This window comes from Lepidochelys kempii, chromosome 13 (assembly GCF_965140285.1).
Source record: "Lepidochelys kempii isolate rLepKem1 chromosome 13, rLepKem1.hap1, whole genome shotgun sequence".
Taxonomy (NCBI): domain Eukaryota; kingdom Metazoa; phylum Chordata; order Testudines; family Cheloniidae; genus Lepidochelys; species Lepidochelys kempii.
Window position 1 is genome coordinate 36281985 of NC_136392.1, and position 16436 is coordinate 36298420.

At 45.2% G+C, this 16436-nt stretch overlaps 1 protein-coding gene across 1 annotated transcript; it reads right to left on the reverse strand.

Annotated features, from left to right (window-relative positions):
- Positions 1–10659: 10659 nt before the first annotated feature.
- On the reverse strand, positions 10660–16149 carry LOC140896628 (uncharacterized). Its single transcript, XM_073308540.1, is given in 3 exon segments — positions 10660–12548; positions 12993–14738; positions 14741–16149. Coding segments are annotated over 3 exon segments (2799 nt in total). The 5' UTR covers positions 15744–16149; the 3' UTR covers positions 10660–12498.
- Positions 16150–16436: the final 287 nt, after the last annotated feature.

Sequence of the window (16436 nt, forward strand, 5' to 3'; positions counted from 1 at the left end):
AATAGCTTATCTAAAGTGATCACTCTCCTTACAATGTGTATGATAATCAAGTTGGGCCATTTCCAGCACAAATCCAGGTTTTCTCACCCTCCGCCCCCCCCCCCCCCCAAACTCACTCTCCTGCTGGTAATAGCTTATCTAAAGTGACCACTCTCTTTACAATGTGTATGATAATCAAGGTGGGCCATTTCCAGCAGAAATCCAGGTTTTCTCACCCCCCCAGCCCCATACACACACAAACTCACTCTCCTGCTGGTAATAGCTGGGAGTGGCTAAGTCATTCATTATGCAAGGTAGCCTATTTCCCCTTGTTTTTTCCTACCTCCCCCCAGACATTCTGGTTAAACTTGGATTTATGCTGGAAATGGCCCACCTTGATTATCATACACATTGTAAGGAGAGTGGTCACTTTGGATAAGCTATTACCAGCAGGAGAGTGAGTTTGTGTGTGTGGTTTTTGGAGGGGGGGCGGAGGGTGAGAAAACCTGGATTTTTGCTGGAAATGGCCCAACTTGATTATCATACACATTGTAAGGAGAGTGATCACTTTAGATAAGCTATTACCAGCAGGAGAGTGGGATGGGAGGAGGTATTGTTTCATGGTCTCTGTGTATATAATGTCTTCTGCAGTTTCCACAGTATGCATCCGATGAAGTGAGCTGTAGCTCATGAAAGCTTATGCTCAAATAAATTGGTTAGTCTCTAAGGTGCCACAAGTACTCCTTTTCTTTTTGCGAATACAGACTAACACGGCTGTTACTCTGAACCTGACATTACTTAGATTGTAAGATGCGTGGGGCAGGAACTATCTTGTTGTTCTCTGTTTGTATAGTGCCTAGTACAATGGGGTCTTGGTGAATGGTGATCCTAGATGCTAGGAAAATACTACCACTGATGATGATGATGATGCATGGCTGTTTTGAACTGTCAGAAAAGTGTGAAATACCTACTTTTGAAGATGGTGCTGTGGTTCCTGAAGCTGCGAGAGGGGCTACAGGCAGATGCAGAGATGGAGTGATGGTCGGATGGGGGCTTCGGCCTTGAGCTTATCCCCAGAGCGACCAGGAGGAGGTGCCATTCTGGTGGTGAGCGATGTGCTCCATTGACACAAGGGGAAAATATTGAGCAGAACTAATAAACATGAAAACACTCAAGAGGCGAGAGTAGCTGAGCAGTGTTATTTTTTTATTCAGTGAGCTGACTGCCGAAGTTTTGAATGTTGAGGAGAAAGAGGGACATGTTTCTCAAGAAAGTTTCCCCATTTTTCAGTCAGCTCTATTCATTTTTTGTGAAGAGTGTGAAAGAAGAAATTCCCCCAGTGAAAATGGGAGACTTGTTATCTGGGACAGGGTATATTCCACGAACACCAGGCTGGTGGGAGGTCCTCTAGGGGTAAGAAGGTAGCTACAATCTAGCCCCCATGTTTATACAGTCCTTTAAATAGTAAAAGATTCTACCAGCTATGGTAAGGGTTATCAGCACCCACACCTTTTAACTGTGGCTGGACCTGATGCTTTTGAGTTAATCGTGCCTCTTTATCAACACAAAAAAACTGCCCAAAATTGGAAAAAATGGTTTTCAGATTTTTTTTTTATTTTCCAATAAAAAATCAAATATTTTTGAGGCAAGAAGAGACAGACCGGGAAAATGCAATTTTGCATCAAAAAAGTTTGGAAAAATGTGGATGCCCCACCAATTCTTTTGGAACCTTCACCTGGGGACAAATCTGGTTTAGGCCATGTCTACAACAGTGAGTTTACAGTGGCATAGCTGCACTGAGTGGTGGTAGCTATGTTGGTGGGAGATGCTTTCCCACTGACATAGCACTGTCAACATTACTGCTTCTGCCAGTGTAACTTATGTCGCTCAAGGGGTTGTTTTTTCCACACCTCTGAGCAACATAAATTATATCGACAAAAGTGGTAGTGTAGACATAGCCTTATTCTTATCTGAGAGTCACTCAGGGACTAATCCAAAGCCAAATGTAGTCAGCAAGAGTCTTTCAAATGACATTGATCAACGGGCTTTGGATCAGACTCTTTCTGACTCCAGGACCCCTTAGTGCCAATGGGCAGGGGCAAAGGGGGTGCATAGGATTTTACAGAGATCCCCTGGGTCAGATATATACAGAATAGTTCAGCAAAGGGTGACACGTGAGATTGCTACGAGCCAGTAGCTCACTGGTTGTCATAACTATTGCAAAATGTATGTATGGAGAATATTTAGAGTTATGTATCTATACTGAAAATTATTTCTAAGGTCTTGGAGCTGAGGCAGGTTACCAGGAGGCAACATACATCGGAAATGTCCCTTTCAGACAGGAGGTAAAAGACACATATCTCCCTGTCTGGTCTTTTGTGTATTGTGTATTGTCTGCCTCACAACAGAGGCCTACGTGCATACTGAGCCACAGACAAAGCAGAGATTGCAAAATCTGCAAGAGAGGAAAGAAATCTACAGGAATAAATGAACAGCAGAGGGTGTCCTGTTCATGAGTAAAAACAAAAAGATTGGTTTCAGAGTAACAGCCGTGTTAGTCTGTATTCGCAAAAAGATAAGGAGTACTTGTGGCACCTTAGAGACTAACCAATTTATTTGAGCATGAGCTTTCGTGAGCTACAGTGATGAAGTGAGCTGTAGCTCACGAAAGCTCATGCTCAAATAAATTGGTTAGTCTCTAAGGTGCCACAAGTACTCCTTTTCTTTTTAACAAAAAGATTGTTCTGGTCTATCCTGGAGAGAAAAGTGACATGCTGGATTCTTCATCTAGGAGTCAACTAACAGCGGGCTTGTGCCATGAAAGGAGGGTCACCACCAACCGTTGTGTAAAGAACTGCAAGGATTTGGGGGAGAGAAATACTCTACAAGACACGAGAGTATCTAGTCAATTAGCTCTAGGCTCTAGAATGTGGGCTATAATTTTATTTTACATAATGTAATCATTCATTTCCGAGATGTCTACTTGCTCTCACTTGAACCTCTATGCTTTGTCACTTAAACTTATACCTGACACTTAAAAATATTTGTAAACATCTGGCTCCAAGTGCTGATCAGTCTATTCAGCGATTATCTTTGCTAAGGTCAGTTGTAAAGTGAGGCTGATTCCCAGCTTGGTGAAATTTAATGTTAATTTTTTACCATTATTAACTAAGTAGCTTCACTTGAGTGAGTCAGATGTAATGAAAAAAACTGACCATCTTTTGGTGACTTGTGGTGGTCAGGTCAAAATTCAGAATTGGGATTCATGAACAGGAGAATGTCAAGTTAGAGTAGAGTGGTTATTTTACCTCTGTATATGGCCCTGGTGTGACTGCTGCTGGAATACTGTATCAAGTTTTGATGCCCACAATTCAAGAAGAATATTGACAAATTGGAGAGGATTCAGAGAAGAGCCACACAAATGATTAATCTAGCAGACAGAGGTCTAACACCATCCAATGGCTGGAAGTTGAAGCTAGACACATTCAGATTGGAAATAAGGTGTACATTTTTCACAGTGAGTGTAATTAACCTGCTCGATGAATTATTTTGGGGAAGTTCTCTGCCCAGCGTTATACGGAAGATCAGACTGACTGATCACAGTGTTCCCTTCGGGCTTTGAAATCTATGGCTCTAGTAAAAAAGTGTCTAAGCCAGTAAAATGCCCATATTCCACTGAGTGGGAGGAAGTAGGACACCCGATAAGATGAAAAAAACTTCTCATGGCAGCAGCTGGATCTGTGGATAAACAGAATACTTGGGTCAGCTCTCATAAAAAGAGGGGTTAGGATAAAAATGAATTTGTACACAAGGAAAATCAGATATTCAGACTAATGAGGGCCAAATAAAATGCTAGATAAATATAGAAATGATGTTGGCTATACAGTTGAAATGCCAGGCAAATCATTTTCCTGGTCAAGATTCTTGACCCAACTGTTGGGCAACTAAATAGCAGGGACAGCGGAATCTCAATACCTCTGGAATTAAGGTAGAGGGATTAGTTAAAAATGTAATTTATTTTCTTCAGTTAAAATTGCCACATTTTCTCTCCCTTAGATGCAATCAATAGAAAACATGGAGTGGGGAAATCAAACCAAATTCATCACCAAATTCATCCTCCTGGGATTTGGAAATCTTTCTGAACGGCAGATCCTTCTCTTCCTGCTGTTTTTAGTTAGCTACCTTGTGACGATGGCTGCGAACATCCTCATCTTTGCTCTAGTTGTGGGTGATCAACAACTTCACACCCCAATGTACTTCTTCCTGGGGAACTTGTCGTGCTTGGAGACTTGCTACACCTCCAACATCCTGCCCAGGATGCTGGCCAGTCTTCTGACTGGAGACAGAACTGTTTCTTTTAGGGGCTGTATTGTACAAATGTATTTCTGTGGTTCTCTGGGAGCTACAGAATGTAACCTCCTGGCAGCAAAGTGATATGATTGGTATTTAGCAATATGTAAATCCCTGTATTACGCAACCCTTATGAATAGCAGGTTCTGTCTCCTGCTAGCACCCATCTCTTAGCATAATAATATTATTGGTGTCACAATTAACTTTCTGTGGCCCCCAATGAAATTGAGAATTTCTTCTGTGATCTCACCCCTGTGTTAAAATTCTCCAGAACGGACAACCACCTGATGCAACTTACAGTGTTCATGTTCGCTTCGATTTTCACTCTCCCTCATTTCTGTTCACGGTTATAGCCTATGTTGCTATTATAGGCGCCATCCGGAGAATCTCGTCCGCCACGGAGAATCAAAACGCCTTTTCCACCTGCTGGTCTCACCTCCTGGTGGTTACAGCTATCTATGAGACCTTGACACACAAGCCATAAGGGCAGTGGTTCTCAAACTTTTGTACTGGTGACCCCTTTCACAGAGCAAGCCTCTGAGTGTGACCCCCCCCGATAAATTAAAAACACTTTTTAATATATTTAACACCATTATAAATGCTGGAAGCAAAGGGGGGCTTGGGGTGGAGGCTGACAGCTCGCGACCCCCCCATGTAAAACCTCGCAACCCCCTGAGGGGTCCTGACCCCCAGTTTGAGAATCCCTGCATAAGGGGGATGCATGCTGGTGAGCCACACTTCCACAATCCTCCTTGCACAACGGCCCTGCCATGTGGGGCAAACCCACTTTTCAACTATGAACTCCAGAGGCGTGGAGGCATCTAACAATGAATCACCTGGTGTGTGCATAGGCTGTGTCTGCACTACAGATGCCTGTCTACACGGTAGATACACCTAGTTCTGCAGAAGAATTATTCCACAAAATTAGCGACTGCCTCTCAGGGAGGTGGATTAACTCCATGGAAAACACCCTTCTGCCAATGAAGGAAGTGTCTACACTAAGGTGCTACAGCTAACCAATAGCTATACTGGGAGAGCACCCTCGTCTGGACACAGCATATGCTGAGAGAAGGAGTTTTTCTGCTGGTGTAGGAACAGCACCTCCTGAACAATGTTAGCTGTGCAAACAGAAGCCCTCTTCTGTCTACATAGCTTTGTCTACGCCAGAGGTTTCGTTGGCTTAGTTGTATTGCTTTGGGGTTGTGGTTAAGGGTAGACCAAGGCTTTGATCACATGGTCAGTCTGCATTTGGAAGGGGTCACCTGACAAAGGAAATTGGAGGTTATAAAAGAGAGAGTCTCTCACCAGTTATTTAAGAAAGAAAGTAGAATGACACTGACTGCAGGGGTCAAAGATAGAGATTCCATGATTCAGAGAAGGAGCCATGAACTGCAGGAATGGGAATCCTGGGTACCCTAAAGGACTCCTGCCCAAGTTCTAAGAATGCCTCAGATGGGTGAGGAAACTGAGGCAGGGAAATGCATGTAAGTGTTCTATTGTTTCCTCCACCACAGTGTATTTCTCATGCAATGTAAGTAAAGAATAATTGTGTTTAGAGACTTTTGCAAAGCCTGTGCACCTCTTTGCTTCACCTGTCACCTGCCCTTGGAGGTATCCGTAAACTCAGAGCTGCTACATGGGTGGAGTTCTGGGATGGGGTGTGCTTGATCTACTAGGGCATCTGGGGCATCAGCACTGATCCTGGGGGCATAAGGCAACTGGGCCACATCATTCATTTCCATGAAGGGTTAGAAAGGAGAAACCATACTGCAGCATGCTGAGATCCAGAAAACACATGTCTAGAGAACTGGGACCCAACACAGCAGCCTGGCAAATACCCAGAATGAACCATTTTTTTCCTGGATTTTTTTATTTAGCCACTGAACCCAAAAAAAATGAATTTTTTGCTCAGTTCTAATCATCAGGCACCTAATATCTCTAAAGCCCTGGCCATACATGGCTTATGAGTACAACACCAACTGGCACTTTGATGATTTAGGTAAAAATATGTATTATCCACACCATCTGTACATTAGTGTACATTAGGCACAAATAGTATAGCAGTTATATAGCTTAAACTGGCCTACACCTTAACTCTACTCCTATCCTCTTATGATTAGTATCCCACAACTCCTTGCATTATCTTAAGTCAGCTTTGGCTGAAGTAGATCAGATAGTTGTCCAAATCAGGATATATAATTATTTTATCATAGCAACAGGTAGGAAATTGTTTTCACAGGCCTGTACTGGAATAACCCAAAGAGGACAAAACATATGATTGTACTGCCCTAGTAGAGGCCTAGCAGGTGCTTTCATGCCCTTTGGTACTTGAAATGCATCTGTTCAGACCAAGGAGATAGGAGGTACAGCATGGTACCAGAAAAACAAGGTATAACTCTGATTAGTTTCAAATGATGAACACAGCATCTTTTACTTGTAAACAGGACAGGTATAAAAAGATGGGCATAGCAGTATAAATTTGGGGGCTCACCTTCTGCGTCAGGTGAATGTAACATGATAACATGAGATGGCTTCCTGGAGATTGGTATCATACAGAACCTTTTTCCTGTAATATATTATTACTGGTTTATAGCAATAAACTTGACTGAAATTGATTACTTGGTCTCTTTTAATGAACCAAAGTGGGTGACGCGATTTACTATATGACAAATAAACACTAAGTAATGTTGTATTGGTTGCAATATAATAAAAGAGCAAATGGTACCAAGTTGGACTGGTTTGTGCAAGTCATCAGATCAATACTGCCCCATGAGTCAACTTCCCATCACGAACCAGCCTCCTACTGTGTAAGTTGTCATCCTGTTAGTAGATACAAAATAGAGGCCAAACCATTCTTTCTCTCACTATGGCTCATATGCACCAACATCTTGCACCTTACAATAAAGAGCCAGGTCCAAAGTCATTTGTCGCTGGGGAAAGACTCTCAGGGCACGTCTTCACTAGTAATGTGAAAGCTTTGCCGGGGCAGCGCTATCGTGGCAGCACTGTAATGTGGCTGTGAAGTCATGGCACCAATGACTGTAAAAAAACCATCCCCACCAGGGGAGTAGCTACCAGCGCTGGTGCAGTGTTGTGACGGGATCCCCCTGGGGTGCAGCCTGGAACTGTGGGACCGCTGTGCCCCCTGAATTCTCTCTAGCCTGGGCTGTCTCTCACAATGCCTCACTAGTGATCAACAGCAATCCCCTCCAGGCGCTGTGATCACTCAGCACAACAGCATGTGGAGCCCCACACCCAGCTAGATTACATGAATGCTCACAGAGAAAGGCACCAGAGCCAAATCCCCCCAGCTCCCAACACACTGTACCCCAGCAATATACCTTCTTGTACTGCTCAAGATGGGCAGTGCACATTTATTAATTGGTTCACCGCTTCATCAATGCCCCACACTTCATACAAACTCACTGGTAAAGATAAACAATTAACAAAATTTATTGACTATAAAAGGTTGATTTTCAGTGATATTAAGTGATAGGCAAAAAATCAGAGTTAGTTTCCAAAAGAAGGAAAATAGAAGCACACAGTCTAAACTCTCAACTCTACTACACTGGGCAGCAACTAGATTAAGCAGTTTCTCTCACCCACAGAATATTGCAGTCCTTCTGTCAAGGTTCTTTCCCCACTCTGAACTCTAGGGTACAGATGAGGGGACCTGCATGAAAAAACCCCTAAGCTTATTTTTACCAGCTTAGGTTAAAACTTCCCCAAAGTACAAACTATTTTACCTTTTGTCCCTGGACTTTATTGCTGCCACCACCAAACATCAAACAAATATAACAGGGAAAGAGTCCGCTTGGAAACGTCTTTCCTCCTAAAATCCTCCCAAGCCCTACACCCCGTTTCCTGGGGAAGGCTTGATAAAAATCCTCACCAATTTGCATAGGTGAGCACAGACCCAAACCCTTGGATCTTAAGAACAATGAAAAAGCAATCAGGTTCTTAAAAGAAGAATTTTCATGGAAGAAAAAGTAAAAGAATCACCTCTGTAAAATCAGAATGGTAAATACCTTACAGGGTAATTAGATTCAAAATAACAACAAAATGGGCAAATGAAATGTAATGTGGATGAATGTAAAGTAATGCACATTGGAAAAAATAACCCCTACTATACATACAATATGATGGGGGCTAATTTAGCTACAGCTAATCAGGAAAAATCTTGGAGTCATCGTGGATAGTTCTCTGAAGATGTCCATGAAGTGTGTAGTGGCAGTCAAAAAAGCAAATGGGATGTTAGGAATCATTAAAAAAAGAATAGAGAACAAGACGGAGAATATCTTATTGCCCTTACATAAATCCATGGTCCGCCCACATCTTGAATACTGTGTACAGATGTGGTCTCCTCATCTCAAAAAAGTTATACTGGCATTAGAAAAGATTCAGAGAAGGGCAACTAAAATGATTAGGGGTTTGGAATGGGTCCCATATGAGGAGAGATTAAAGAGACCAGGACTTTTCAGCTTGGAAAAGAGGAGACTAAGGGGGGATATGATAGAGGTCTATAAAATCATGAGTGGTGTGGAGAAAGTGAATAAGGAAAAGTTATTTACTTGTTCCCATAAGAACTAGGGGCCACCAAATGAAATTAATGGGTAGCAGGTTTAAAACAAATAAAAGGAAGTTCTTCTTCACACAGCGCACAGTCACTTGATCATTACCTGTTAGGTTCACTCCCTCTGGGGCACCTGGCATTGGCCACTGTCGGTAGACAGGATACTGGGCTGGATGGATCTTTGGCCTGACCCAGTATGGCCATTCTTATGTTCTTATGTCTTCTTCTCAGTGTCTTGGTTGCTTGCAGCATAGGTGGGGGCAGGAGAAGGGCGCAGTATGTGTCCACTTTGTCTATTTTATATCCTCAGTCCATGTGCTTGGAGATCACAAGTCCAGGCATATCTGGGGGCATTGCTGAGTCACCCAGTAAGGTTGAGCAATTCCCCTGGTGTGGCCTCATTCAGGTGAGTCATTGTATTGTAGCTCCCTTGCTGGACAATGGCTATTGATGGGTTGCTTGACACCCCGCCCAGGCATTGATTACTTTCCTTGTTGATGCCTCTGGGGAGCTAATATCTGGCTGATTCTTCAATTTACATGTTTTAGTGACAACCATACAATGCAATTCTTGTAACTTCATGTGCATTAATGATATACATTTACAGAAAGAGAAATTACTTTCAGCAGATCATAACCTTTCCCCTGATGCTTTATAAGAAAGATCACGATTATATGAAAATGAGGAATATGGGGATTACACTATGCTCCTCCAAGGGATAGAATGTCACAGTTATCAACACTGTTTTTTCACACCCCTGAGCGAGAAAGTTGCAGCGCTGTAAAGTGGCTGTGTAACCAAGGCCTCTGTCATTTACTACAAAGGGTTTTATGTCAAGCCCCGTACAGGGCAAAGGCAACAGTTATTTTCTCCATGTCTGATAAGGGCTACATTAATGTTTTACAGTACAGTAATCCACCTCCACCTTTCCCATCCCACATCCACAGTATATTCCCTCACACTGTGGGAGAAGGAGCCCCCCACTCTTTCAGCAAAGACCAGAAGGATGGGTGCAAGTTAGGCCATCATGCATCAAAGTGGGGATTTTCAAAACAGCATAGAAAAGTTAGGTGCCCAACTCCCTTTGACATTCAAAGGCAGTGTGGTGCCTAGCGCCCTTAGGTTCCTACAAAAACCACAGCCAATGTCAACAAGGAATTAAAACTTTGTTCAGGTGGCAGCTTAGGGGTCTTCTTGCCCTGCTATTTGGAATTCCAGGTCCAGAGATCAGACTGACCTAGGAGCTTTATCCAAAATTTTATTTTTTACTTGGGAGCATTTAATTTTCTTCTTCCTGTAAAAATGAATTGATATTGGTTCCTTTTTTCCCCTATTATTCTAGCAGATCTACCTATCTAATATATAAGATGAACAGAGATTTCCATTGAGATCAGAAGTTCTGTCTGCATTAATTTCCTTTGAAATGAGACATTCCTTTTTTTCTAATGCTTTGCCTTTTAGGTCAACAGTTCTCCTGTCTCCATTATTTTCCCTTTGGAATCACTTGTTTTCCATGACTTCCCCTTTGAGGTTATGTTACGAATTACACCTGGTAGGACACGCACACAAGTGCTACGAATTACACCTGGTAGGACATGCACACAAATGCTACGAATTACACCTGGTAGGACACGCACATAAGTGCTACGAATTATACCTGATAGGACACGCACACCAGTGCTGCGAATTATACCTGATAGGTCACGCACAGTTCGAATCTAGGCTGAGGCACAGAAACAAAGTCCACAACTGCAGAGTTCCCAAAAGACACTAAGTTTATTACGCTCGAGCATGGTGCCCCCCTGCTAGCCAGGAGGGGACCCTGAATGCAAATTATACAAAGGTTATATATCTTTTAGCAAAGCATGTTGCCCTCGTGCATCGGAAACCTTAGCCAATAAACAAACCCTTGTCTTATCTACCACCTACCCCTGCTTGGTGCATTCCTCGTGCTATACCAGTATGTTAATTACACAGCATGGTCCTAAAGCTATGCATCAGTAACTTTTATTATCAGGATGGGAGGCCTCACATCAAGGCCAAGAGACAGGGAGTTAGAGACTGACAAAAACCAGATACTGGGAGTCAAGGCAGGCTGGAGACAAGGAGGAGGATTTTCACAGGGATTCAATATCTAAGGATTACTCCTCCTGGTGTATGATGTGCTGGCATTTAACAATGGTGGGCCCCAAACCAAAATGGAGTCACATGTGCTAACTTTTCCTTAACAGTCCTCCCTTTTTTTTTTTTTACGTCAGTAAGCTATATCGGGGCTGAGTAACCGCGCTGCAGGGTTAGCAACTGCCGACAGCACATACTGCAGCATTGTAGGCATACAAAAAATAACGCAAAAACAATAACAGTCAAAAAAAGTAAATACAAAATACGTCGTCCCCAAGTCCCCACATCCGGTAGCCATGAGGTGAGCCAGTCCCAGACCTCCTGGAATCCGGCGCTGGTAGTGTCGAGGCTGAGGTGGTGAAATAGGGCTGCCTGTTGCTTGAGGATGTGGATGTCAGTTTCCACCCTATGATGCTGATTTACAAATACGCAACAGCTTGAATTGACCAGAGCACAAACCCCGCCCTGATTTGCAAGGAGATAATCCAGGGCTAGGCGGTTTTGCAATGTAGTTTGGGATAGCTGGGTGACTTCAATTTGAAGGGCAGAGAGAGCATCTGCAGTAGCATTTGCCATTAGTTCCAAAGCAGCTGAAATGTTAACTATAGCTTTTTCCTGCTCGCTTACTCCCAACCATGGCAGAAACCAACGCACAAAGGAGTGAAAGCCTTTGGGCCGATAAAGAAAGGGGGTTTAAAGGAATACTTCGTCTGTCCCTCCATACTAGATTGCGGATCTCTCCCCGGGTCAGGTTCTGGTGTACTGTCACGGTGGGTATTATAGCCCCTAAGGTACATGTACCACACCATCCTGCTGGGAGAACCTTATAGGCTGTGTGATTGCATAACCAATACCAGCCAGACCCCTCAGGGACCGGCCACGGGGTCCTGGAGTAGGTAGAGGGGCCTCCCGCACCAGAGCTGATTTGGGTGGTGTCCTTGCACCCTACAAAATTCCCTACAAAAACTGTATTTTCTATGCCCTTACGTCGTGACACACATAAAGCATAATTACCCTGGGCCACCATATCAATAGACCATATTTGGATTGTAACATTCCAGTTAAATGTAGTGTTTGCCCATAGCTTGGTTTGGAGCGTTCGATTAAGGGGGATAGGTACCCCTACCAACGGGACCCCCTGACCTAAATATGTGGGGGTATGAATACAAATCCAACACTGCATTCGATTTACACCCTGTTTGATAGCACGGGTTAAATTTAAAAAGCTATTGCCCTCCCATCCTTGTACTGGACTTGGGAATAGGGAGAGGATCCCCCAGGCAAACCATACCAATGTCGACATCCTCCCCTGTACCATACAAAAAACACTACCCCCAATGTAAGTCCAATAAACAGGAACACAAAAAGTCCTGGTGGGCTATGAAGGTCCCAGTGGAAAGCTCAGTCCATGGGTTGGTTGTAGTGTTCATTCGTGAAGTGGCTCGTCTGCTGGCTCGCCAGGGTCAGGTGGGGGTTCAGGTGGGTGCCAACTTGACGTAGCTATGGTGAATCCAGGAACCTTTACCTGCAACTTTTAAAGCAGAATAAGTACATAACAGAACCTGATACGGCCCCTCCCACCGGGGTTCCAGGGGGTCGGTGTGGGGGATCTTTTTTACCATTACCCAATCCCCTGGCTTAAAGGAATGAACTTGTAACCCTAAGGGTGCGGTTTGAAACAACTGAGCTTCAGACTGGTTGTCAGTCAGCTCCTTTTGCAGTCTAGCAACATATCTGGCCAAAGTTTCATCTCCATCCAAGAGGCTAGCATGTACAGGAACATAAGTTCCCGGGACCAAAGCTGGTCTCCCAAACAGTACCTCAAATGGGGACAGGCCTAGGGGCATGCGTGGCGTTCGTCTTATATGCCATAAAACTATAGGCAAGGCCTCTGGCCACTTAAGTCCAGTTTCCTTACAAAACTTTGCTACCATTGTCTTTATTGTTCGGTTCATGCGCTCCACCTGACCTGCAGACTGGGGGTGATACGGGGTGTGTAATTGTCCAATAATCCCCAAGCACCGGTACAGTTCCTCCAAAATCTTTGCAGTAAAGTGTGAGCCCCGATCTGAATCAATGACTTCAGGGACACCAAACCTGGGTACAATGTCTTTCATTAAGAACTTGACCACAGATCTTGCATCTGCCTTTCTGGTTGGTATTGCTTCAGGCCATCCGGAAAGTTGGTCCACTATAACAAGGAGGTGGTGAAACCCTGAGCATTTAGGCATTTCTGCGTAGTCCATCTGCAAGCGTTGAAACGGGAAGTTTGCCCAGGGTCTCCCCCCTTTTGAGTTGGCATCGAGCCGAGTCTTAGCAGAGAAGGCCAGGCAAGTAGGGCAGGAGCCAAGAACTCGCTTTACCGCGGGATAAACATGCGGTGCTGCCCAGAACTTTAGTATGGCAGCCACCGTGCCCTGAATACCAGCGTGACCCAGGGAATGAAAATAATGAGCAGCTGCGAGTAGATAACGACGGGGGAGAATAGGTTTGTTCCCGATCCGCCAAACCTTATCGGAGCCCTTAGATCCCTCCCAGCGTTTCCAGTCATGCAGCTCCTCCAAGGATACGTCAGCATACAGCAGTGTCCAGTCAGCAGGTGGGAAGGACACATCCAGGGGGAGGGAAGCCGAAACCAGAAGGGGCTGTAGAGCTGCAGCCTTTGCGGCTGAATCAGCTAATGCATTGCCCTGAGATACAACACTGTTAGACTGCCTGTGCGCATAACAATGAACCACCGCCACCTGACGAGGGGCCTGAATAGCTTCCAAAAGGGCAGAGATTAGAGGGCCATTAGCGATTTTTGTGCCTGAGGAGGTTAAAAATCCTCGTTGCTTCCAGAGCTGGCCTGTAGCATGGCAAACCCCAAAAGCATACTTAGAGTCTGTATAAATGGTAACAGTTTTTCCTGAAGACAATAAGCATGCCCTGGTAAGCGCTTGTAACTCTGCACCCTGGGCGCTGAAGGAAGGTGGTAGGGGGGCAGCCTCGATAACGTCTGCCTGAGAGGTAACCGAATAGCCCGAGACCCGGTGGCCATTTAAATAGTACGAGGACCCATCTGTGAAAAGAAGTAAATCAGGCTCTACTAAAGGGGAGTCCGCTAAATCCGGGCGGGGCTTACCATTCTGCGCGACGACATCCATGCATACATGGTGAGGGGTACCGTCCTCTGGGAGGGGTAGCATTGTAGCTGGATTGAGGATGTTACAGCGGCGTAAAGTAACGTTGTCAGCGGCCAACAGGATTAGTTCATATTTATGAGCCCGCTGTGGAGACAATGCCTGTGTAGAATGCTGTTTTAAAAGAATTTCAACCTCATGAGGGACCCAGACAGTCAGAGGGTGCCCCAAAACAATAGGTCGTGACCGTTCAACCATGACAGCAGCAGCAGCAACAGACCGTACACAGGAGACAGAGCCCTGAATCACAGGGTCCAGTTGTACTGAATAATAGGCTACGGGGCATGGGCGACCCCCCAGGTATTGCAAAAGGACGCCGCTAGCCACTCCCTGCCGTTCATGAGTGAAAAGAGAAAATGGTTTACCGTAATCCGGGAATCCCAAGGCGGGCGCAGAGATCAGAGCCTTTTTGACGGATTTAAAAGCATTTTCCATTTCCGGGGTCCAGGAGACAGGATCGAGGGTCAGTGCTGTAGTAGCTTGAACTAACGGTTTTACCAATTCTCCGAAAGCCACAACCCAGGGTCGACAGACCCCGCAGCCCCCAGGAAAGCCCGTAACTGCTTTTTTGTAGTCGGACGTGGGTCATCCTGGATTGCCCGCACCCTATCAGGGGATAGTAAGCGCTCCCCAGGTCTAATTACAAAACCCAAATAAATTACCTGATCTAGGCACAGCTGCAACTTGGATGGGGAAGCACGATGACCCTTATTAGCTAATGCAGTAAGCAAAACAACAGAGTCAATTAAACATGCGTTATAATCTGAGGCAGCGATTAGCAAATCATCCACATACTGAACCAGGACAGACGAACTAGGCAAAACAATGTCTTTTAAATCCTCGGTGAGAATCCGGGAAAAAATAGTAGGGGATCCTGAGAACCCCTGGGGAAGACGCGTCCATGTTAGCTGCTGACCCTTCCAGGTAAATGCGAATAAATATTGAGAATCAGGGTGCAAAGGAATACTGAAAAATGCTGCACACAAATCTATGACAGTAAAGCAAGTGGCTGACTGAGGAATTAGCGTTAGAATAGTGCTCGGATCAGGGACAACTGGATGGGGGGCTATAACATAACCATTTATAGCCCGAAGATCCTGAACAAATCGATAGACTGGACGCCCGTCTGGTCCCGGTTTAGGCTTCCTTACTGGAAGAATGGGAGTATTACAGGGCGAACTGCAAGGGACTAAAACCCCCTGAGTTAAATAACTGTCAATAAGGAGTGAGATGCCTTCTTCCGCCTCCCTCGGCAAGGGGTATTGTTTTACGGACGGAGGCGGTCCTCCCCCTGTTTTCAGACTCACTGGAACTGCTGATTTAAGAAGACCCACATCAGTAGGATTTGTGCTCCACAAAGCGTGGGGAACACTGGACAATTCAGAGGGCACACCAGGAATAGGGGTAACCGATGTCATAAGAGAAGCAACCGCCGAGTCCGGGACGGACATGCGGAGCCCCTCGGGGGCGCAATATATATGTGCCCCCAATTTGCCCAGCACATCCCGCCCGAGGAGGTTTGCGGGGCCCTCCGGCATTACAACAAATCTATGTGATAGCTTTAAAGAACCAAGCTCGATAGGGACAGGGTAGGATAAAGGGGCTGGGCAGGGATTACCTTCTATACCCTGCACCCAAACCTTGGTATCGGACAGAGAGCCCGGAACAAAAGTTAAAGTGGAGAGAGTGGCCCCAGTATCTACTAGAAAAGGCACAAGGTGTTCCCCAACCTTTAAATAAATTTGTGACTGTAATCCCAAGTCCCATTCCAACTCTCCCAAAGTTCCCAAAACCTCCGCCTCTAGTCACTGGGGGTTAACAAGGTTCTGGGGGGCGTTAGGGGGAAAAGAAGGATTAGCCTCTACCTGGCTCTTCCAAGGAGCCCCTCGGGGAAGCAGGGGACACTCCCTCCTCCAGTGCCCTGGTTGTTTACAATAATTACAATTCCCCTCCCTCATTCTATCCCAACCTCCCCCTCCTCCTGTCCCCCATCCATGCCCCCTTCCCCTCATCTCTCCGCGCCCTCGCCAGTGCTGGTTTCCCGAAGGAGCCTGCAAGGCAGCAGCTAACATACTTACTTCCTCCTTCTTCTGTTTACGTTTTTCCCGTGCTTTTTCCTCGTCCCTGCCGTTAAACACAAAGGTGGCCAGGCGGACAACCTCCTGGAGGGGTTTTCCTGGCCAATCGGGCACATGCTTAGAAAAATATTTTTTTATATCTGATGCTGCCTG